Source organism: Papilio polytes, unplaced genomic scaffold (genome assembly GCF_000836215.1).
Source record: "Papilio polytes unplaced genomic scaffold, Ppol_1.0 DF823510.1, whole genome shotgun sequence".
Classification (NCBI taxonomy): Eukaryota; Metazoa; Arthropoda; class Insecta; order Lepidoptera; family Papilionidae; genus Papilio; species Papilio polytes.
Genome location: NW_013525694.1, coordinates 2,216,030 through 2,223,706, shown reverse-complemented (window position 1 = coordinate 2,223,706; position 7,677 = coordinate 2,216,030). Strand labels below are relative to the sequence as shown.

The 7,677-nt window shown below is 41.6% G+C and overlaps 2 protein-coding genes across 2 annotated transcripts in view; one reads left to right on the top strand and one right to left on the bottom strand.

Annotated features, from left to right (window-relative positions):
* LOC106104533 (regulating synaptic membrane exocytosis protein 2) overlaps positions 1–3,488 on the top strand; it is a 26,574-nt gene extending 23,086 nt beyond the window's left edge. Inside the window, exons 13-17 of the mRNA XM_013284610.1 lie at positions 176–396; positions 1,036–1,278; positions 2,231–2,500; positions 2,723–2,881; positions 2,994–3,488. Coding sequence (XP_013140064.1) covers positions 176–396; positions 1,036–1,278; positions 2,231–2,500; positions 2,723–2,881; positions 2,994–3,179 — 1,079 coding nt within the window. The 3' untranslated portion in view covers positions 3,180–3,488. The remainder of the gene's footprint in view (positions 1–175; positions 397–1,035; positions 1,279–2,230; positions 2,501–2,722; positions 2,882–2,993) is intronic.
* Positions 3,489–6,044: 2,556 nt separating this feature from the next.
* LOC106104587 (intraflagellar transport protein osm-1-like) lies at positions 6,045–7,671 on the bottom strand. The gene is made up of 6 exons (XM_013284663.1): positions 7,622–7,671; positions 7,367–7,463; positions 7,145–7,285; positions 6,819–6,937; positions 6,484–6,595; positions 6,045–6,278 (listed from the first exon to the last, which is right to left on the bottom strand). The coding sequence occupies exons 1-6, from the start codon at positions 7,655–7,657 to the stop codon at positions 6,145–6,147; spliced, it is 639 nt and encodes a 212-aa protein (XP_013140117.1). The 5' UTR covers positions 7,658–7,671; the 3' UTR covers positions 6,045–6,144.
* Positions 7,672–7,677: the final 6 nt, after the last annotated feature.

The following is a 7,677-nucleotide window of genomic DNA, read 5'->3' as shown; positions in this document are numbered from 1 at the left end:
ACAGTCAGGGCATAGAAAATGCCTAACCTTGAAACACAAACTGGAGGGCTCCTACTGATAGAGTCCCTTGTTAAAGTAGGTTTTTATTTTAACACGGGCATACGGCTAAAATAAAAACGCTCTGGTAATGCTGAGTAGCTGGCAACATGCATGTATAAATAAGTACAAGGTGCAGAGGGCGCAGTGGCACCGAGCGGATCGCGACGCAGCGAGCGGCGGCGCTCGTCGTGCGTGCGACGCGACCCCGATGACATCCTGCGGTCGCTGCGCGCGGTGAAGGGCGAGCTCGGCCGCACGCTCTCGCTCTCGGGCTCCACCGCCAGGCGTAAGTCTCGCATTCATCTCCACTCACCTCCCGCACTCGCTCTCCCCGTTTTCCCACGAACACAACAAAGTGTAAGTCGCTCAAATCCAAAATGACAACCATTGTTAAGTCCCCTTATCCTATGATTCCTACTCCCTAAATTAGTTATAACTGCTAAAATCAATTCCGTGCAATTAAATCAGAATTACATTGCTACTTTTGCGCAGATTTTATATCTTTAATGCGTGTAATTTCCATTAATTGCACGGAGTTGTTTGTAATTTCCAATAAGTAGACGCAATAGTTTAGATTGACCTCCTTCTAGCTGCGCTTCAAAGCAATGGATAGCTTCTTATCTGTTGAAAGTCTACTTTATAGATACACCAAATTGAATTGTTATAAAACTGTACTCGTCAATAAACTAATGGGTCTACACTTTGTCCATTTTTATCAATTTGACATTTCTTTTTTGACTTAATAACTTAAATGGAGTCGCAGATTTGAAGTAATCTCGATTCCAAATTATGATAGTAAGCTAAGTTTAAATTATTTTTTACTTTCACTAAGTACATTAATATCAAGGATATTTGTTTCTTTGATAGAATTATTTTCAGAGTATCTCATTAATTATCAATTGGCTAAGAGTAGGTGAGATTATTTATAATATATTAAACTTATTCAAATGAAAGAATATTTTGTATTTTTGAATAATGTGTAATGTTACTTTCAAGTTACAATGGGAGCATCTTACTCGATACATAAATGAGGGTACTGACTTGTACATGTTGTGCTTGTTTGGTCAGCAGCGACGGACCGTTAGCACCTCGGTAAGCTCGCCCCCGCCCGGCCGCGCGCACTGCCCCCGGCAGGCCGCGCGGTCTCGGTACACGATCCCTTGTGACGTCCGACGGCCGACAGCCCCCGCCGCCGCCCTGTCGCCCCGCACGCACCCGGCGCGACCGCCCTCGTCTCCCGTATGCGTCCACATACCGGAGCTGAGACGTGGCTCGCGCCGGGTGCGGGCGAAGCGCCAGGACGGGGGGGCATGTAGTAGCATGGGTCATACATCGCTTGCGCGACGGCCGCGCGCTCGCACCGTTGAATGTGGCTGCGCCCGACGCTTTTCATCACTTCACTGTGTCTGTACTGTTCTGTCCTGACGCATGCCCGGCGGCGGGCGATCACGCTCACTTCATCTGTTTCTGTGTACCGCCTGTGCGGCTGTGCGGCTGCCCGTCTCCGTTCATTTCGACGACACGTCTCGCGTAGGTCTGGACCTCATCAACTTTGCGAATGACACTCATGATTACGATGCGCCTTCTATTAGATTTCCTGTATATATCTTATCCTTAGGCCGTAGTTATGGATTCCAAGATTTTTTGTAAATTGAAACAGAAGTAAACGAGTAGGCTAGGGAATGACGCATCAGCGCACGCGATGCGGCCGGCGTAGGCGTCGGCAGTAGGCCGCAGTCGCGCATGCCCTGGCGGCGCGCGCTCTGTACATTAGTTCTCAGAGGACGACCGGGACTATCTTACTCTACTGGCTGTTCATAACACGGAATGCTTCTACCATAATACTGAGTTCGAGACCGCTTCAGGCAACTATTAGAAAGTCGACTACACTCTTGGCTGCACACGTTATTACGCTTCTTCTTCCATCTATATGTTTAGGAAAGGAGTCGATTCGAGTTCTATGTAAAACATATTTTTACCGTTGGCACGAAGCTGTTTGACGTGCTTTATGTATTTTATTTATCAATGTACGATTGAATGGTTTTGTTTTACATTGTTTGTATTGTTTTGTTTCTATGTTTCGAGAATGACCTATACTTATTTCGATTGAGTAATGTATGTAAAGTGAAGCTCTACTATATCGAGTGAAGAGAGTGCAAGAAGATTCATGAGTGAGAGTAGAGAGGGGTAGAGTTGGGTTTGGGTGCGGGGTGCGGGGTGCGGGGTGGCGGCGTGTGCAGTACGGCTGGTGTTGGCGACAGGCACGGCGACGGGGCGCAAGGGCAGCATGTGGGCGGCAGTGCCGGCGGCAGCGGAGGCGGCGGCGGCAGAGCTCGGAGACGACGAGGAGGGTGTGCCGCTGGGGCCGGGCCAGTTGCCGCCGCGCGGTTCGCACCTGCCGCCACTCCACGCAGAGATCAACATCAGCATTATCATGATCAAAGGCCAACTCGAACTAGAGGTAACCTACCTATCTATACTTTTGTCTATTCTTATGACATTTCGACGGTTTAGATAGGAAAGCGTTTCTTTAGACTTGTGCGTTATAAAAGAATTTGGCCCTTTGTACTATAGAAACATTAATAATTTCTTTTCGGGTCATAATAAAGATGTGTCTATTATACACCGATTGCTGGTTTCCGTGTTCCGGCAAATGAGGTAAAATCGTCATTGTATGTTGCAGGTCTCCCACGCCCGTCGAGTGTACGGCGTAAACGGCGAGGTACCAGACTCGTACGTCAAGTGCTACCTGCGCGACGGCGACAAGTGGCTGCACAAACGCAAGACGCGCGTCATCCGCCGCACCACCGAGCCGCACTTCAAACAGACGCTCAAGTATCAGGTCTCAGGAGTATCACATCATTTATTAGTGATGTTCAACCTCTTGGTAGTTAAATTCACAATTTCTTTGTTGTTACACTATGAACTTATTTTTGAATGGATATTTGTACCAGGCAAGCGACGCACTCGGACGTACGCTGGTAGTGATGCTGTGGCAGCGCTGTGGCGGCTTCGAACACAACCTGGCACTGGGTGGCGCCGAGATCTGTCTCGACAAGCTGAGCCTGCCGCAGCGCACCTACGGCTGGTACCCGCTCTTCCCCGCCACCTCGCTCGCCGCCGACGAGTCGCCTGACTGATCTCGCGAGCCGTCGCCGGAGCGACGACACCTGGCCGACTAGCCGACTAGCTGACGAATTAACTAGCCGACTAGCGGACAGGCTGACGAACTAACTAGCTGACTAGCTAAGTAGTGCGCTCCCGACGGCCAACTCCTCGACCGCGTCTTAACATCGCTTCGTGTCGCAAACCATGCTGCCCAATGTACGGAAATCCCCAAACGCTTGACGTGAGAACAATTCTTAATGGACAATTATATATTAATATAATTATATACGACGTATATTAGTTTACATTAATGTTTGTTAAAATCGTGTATTATAAAGGACCTTATAGATTGCTTTTGTTGTCCAACTAAATATTAGCCCCGACATCGAAACCGCTATAAGTTGTATGTAAATATACGAATTAGTATTTTTTTTGTTTTAGTTAAAATCAAAATTATATCGACATCAAAAGTAACTTGATTATTATTCAAACGAAACATTCGGTCTAATAAATTTATGTTCGTAAGTAAGACAAAAAAACTACACTAATACCATTTAGATGATACTTTTCTTGTGTTTAATTATGTGTAGAGATATATCGTGTAATAATTGTCTAATCTCCTCTATGTAACACTGTCTACCTATTACTCGCTGTATTTCAATGTTACATCTAGATGTCTGATCAGATTATAGCTAACCTCGTCATTATACTCGTAATATAATAGAATAATTACGTAATAACTCATATCGTAGCGCTCACTTCTATCAATATTGAATACTATCACTTGAGCTGTATTAGCTGTTAGTGCTACGTATTTCATTCATGTTAGAATATTATCGTATAAAAGTAGTGAATTGTGTGTTTATATGTAAATGTACTTGGTAAATGAATACTAAACGCATAAATCTTATATAGCATTTTGATAACCCCAACTTCAAAACTTTGCCTTAAAAGTAGTTCTTTAAAATAACTCTAGTGTGTAAGTGCCTCTAGGTACTATTCTTCCAAGGTTGTGCTTTAGTGAATTTTCCCTACATAACTAATCTATGAACTTATTTCTTTATGACCTACTTTAACTTTATAAACTGTAAATAATATATTTTATCCAAAATTTTCTACGCACAACTACTTTCGTGATAGAATTACCGTTTCACATAAAATGATACAAAATTACAAATTTTAATATTACATAATAAAACACCATTATTCCCATCACTCCTTTTATTTATAAATATATTAGCGAAAGTTGTGCAACATTCAACATTATTTAGCAAAAATATAATAAGTCCAGACGACAAAGTACAAGCCATCAGTTAACAGAACAAACTAATTATACGTTATACATCGAGCAATATCACCGGCCTACATACTATTAGATATTATTAGGCAGATATTAAAAAAACAATCAACTTACAAACATGTTAGCAATATCTCCAATGTCATCACAGTGTATTCGCACGCTTGACAATATATCTACTTACGATGTATTTATTCATATATTAATTATGCACACATCAAATGCAATGCATATGCGATCAAATACATCAGCCAATCTCATGTGCACCTTATTTACAAACACATAAATAGTATATTTACACACCTTCATTAATTTAACGTAATCGTACAATTCCTGAGAGAGAATATTATAATAGAAGATGTAATATATCTAAGTCCTTGTGAATCAGATGTCCTGTAATCTTTATACACATCACGCGACGCGTAACTATTTTTTTACACTATAATTTTTCTATTTAGTTAGACATTTTATAGATCGATATTTATATTTGTAAAATGCTAATCTATTTCAGTATATCAATAATCTAGATTTTTAATATTAAAGAAATAATATAACTCTCATTCCGACACGACGTCGGTGTGATCTAAACAACTTTACGCTTATTATCTTGATATAATAGATGTATAACAAAAATATATTCTGACGTAAGAAATGTATAAATGTATTGACTATTTAAATTAATATTGTGCCTCGATAACCCCATTACCTGTCGTCTTCGCGTTTAAATGCGACACCATAGAATCTTTATCATAGAAATAAATATACAAAGATGTATCTTTTCGTCTTTGAAAAATAGTATTGTTTGTGTGAAGTTTCCACTGTGGTAACTCATGTTTATGTTCCATAATTTCAAAGACGAAAGGAAGCGTTAAGTTTCTTGTACACATATCTCTGTAGAGGATATTCTACTGTTGATTCACAATCACATATCTGTTTGTATTAGTTTCCTAGATGCTGTAATGCTCGGTAAACAACTTCAACTCTTACCTAAATGTACAACGTACTTTAGCGTTACGTAACGTCTGTTAGAATACTTTCAAACTATTTTCACATGCCGTTTTCGTGACGAATTTGTATTTACATCTCAAAAAATTCATCATCAATATTGAATATTACTTTCTTCGCATATAAAAACGGTAATGAAAAATGCTTATGGTACCATAATATGTACGGTCTTTAGGAAAATTCGCCACGAAAACTGGTATAACCTTCAAATTGTATTGTGTAACAGATATGTGTGTCAAAAAATATTATTAATATAAATGTGATAAAAAGGAGTTTATTATAGCGATAAAAATGTATTCTTTGTTTTATTTATATCAATCCTCAAAGAAAAACAAATATTGCGTAAAAGAGAATGACTATTTCTAACTCGAGAGCTCTAAGTCTCTAGTTATTTTGTATTATTTATGGTCGAAAGTAAAAAATGTATGGCAGCTCATAGCATCCCCTGTCAATATCAAACCTACCTCTCTTTGCGCTAGAAACTGAAAACTCCATTAACCCCATTGCGTTTCTATTCCGAAAGGACAATGAATGAAGGTAAAAACAAAGTAATGAAATAAAATTGACTTATTTTACTACTAAACATTTATTTCAGGGGTTTACTTAGTGTTTGTGCTTAAATTATAACACATAAGGACAATTATTTCACGAAAGCTATGAGAATGTGCGCCGTTCGTATTCTGTCACTGCCGTATCTATAAGTTGGAGGCGTCGGGCGCGCCGCACCAGCTCGCTACGTGTTGCAGCAGCGCCGCGGCCGCGCCCGCGCTCCCCGCGCCGCCCGCCGCCTTCTTACACCGCGACCACCACTCGCGATTGGCGCAGCGACCTGACAATTAGATTTGTTTCTATAATTAATGAACTCAAGCTTATTGAAAACACATCGCATTCGATAAAAATTAAACTGATTGAAACTTGTAAAAGTTTTATTTGGATTTTTGCAACATACGTGAATACAGTGAATGATGTAAAGGTCGTGAGCAATACACTACCATTTCAAAATAATAATGATAACTATAGTAATAAAGAATAACCATTGGAAAATGTTACGAGTCGCGAGCCGAGAGGGTAGCCGGTAATTACGCAGCACGGCTCCTCGGGCGCCACACTCGCCGCGTACAGCCCGCGACTGTCCACTGGCAATGCCTATAACAAAAACAATGAAATAGAGATAAGGGACTTTTAAACAATTGATTTCGGCAACAATGCGCGCGAATATCCAATCCTTCCAATGACGTTGACAGCTGTCAGCTAGGGACGTGACGTTTATGCCGATAATCTAGAGTTGCGCCAATTCTACACCACGGTCTAATTTTCTTCTTAACAGTACTACACACGCATGTCAGTCGGGTGAGAGTAGTGAACTAACTTGTTCAACATCTTGGTCCATGACGACCGACAGCACCCACTCCCGCGCCTCCTGCAACGGCGCGCCGCTCACACACGACTTCTCCAGCAGCAACCGATTCTGCGGCCAGTCTGTGACATCTGTAAGATAATAACTTTAAACAACAAGGACACGAACCTAGCATATTTTTAAGTGACCTCGCTATAACTCTGAGTATATAATTATTAGCCAGCGCGTAATGTAAAGCACAAATTCGCTAGTTTTGCCAAGATATCATCACCAAGTATGACTTCTTCAACCTCTAAGATATTTTAATTCAACAAAATATTTTAGTACAGCCGTTATACCGAAATCTGAATAGCTCAGTAATTGCTGCGTGTTGTCGTCAGCCGCTTCGGCGAGGTCGAGGCAGTGGTTGAGGAGGACGAAGGCCTCTCGCGTGCCCGCCGCGCCCTCCGCCCGCACGCACTCCCCGCACCGCAGGAACGCTGCCCACACCATTCAGCTTCAACATTCTAATTATCAATGGCATTGATTCTGTACGTTTAACACTACTGAATGATTCTTACCGACATCAGCAAGTATAATGTCCGTATACCGCGGTAGCGCTCGGGCAACTTTACTCGCTATTTGCGGAACGTGAAGACCAATTAATAACGTTATGGCCTGAAAATGTATGATAACTATGTTTAAAATTGTGACAAATAGTTAAACCCGAATCGTAAATTTGTAAAAATACTTAACCAATGTGAATCATTAAATTTCTTTTATACCGTTAGACCTACAAACGTTCAGATACACCGTTTCCTGCTATATTTACTTACCTGCAACGACCTATCGTCAGCTCCCGCAGCCAACATGACAGCTGCGGCATCTTTGA

Excerpts from the sequence above, each read along its gene's own strand:
- LOC106104587 (XM_013284663.1), bottom strand. The coding sequence starts at position 7,657 with ATGTTGGCTGCGGGAGCTGACGATAGGTCGTTGCAG. Across the intron at positions 7,464-7,621 it reads CTGACGATAGGTCGTTGCAG|GCCATAACGTTATTAATTGG; the intron begins GTAAGTAAATAT and ends ATACATTTTCAG. Across the intron at positions 7,286-7,366 it reads CATTATACTTGCTGATGTCG|CGTTCCTGCGGTGCGGGGAG; the intron begins GTAAGAATCATT and ends TGGTGTGGGCAG.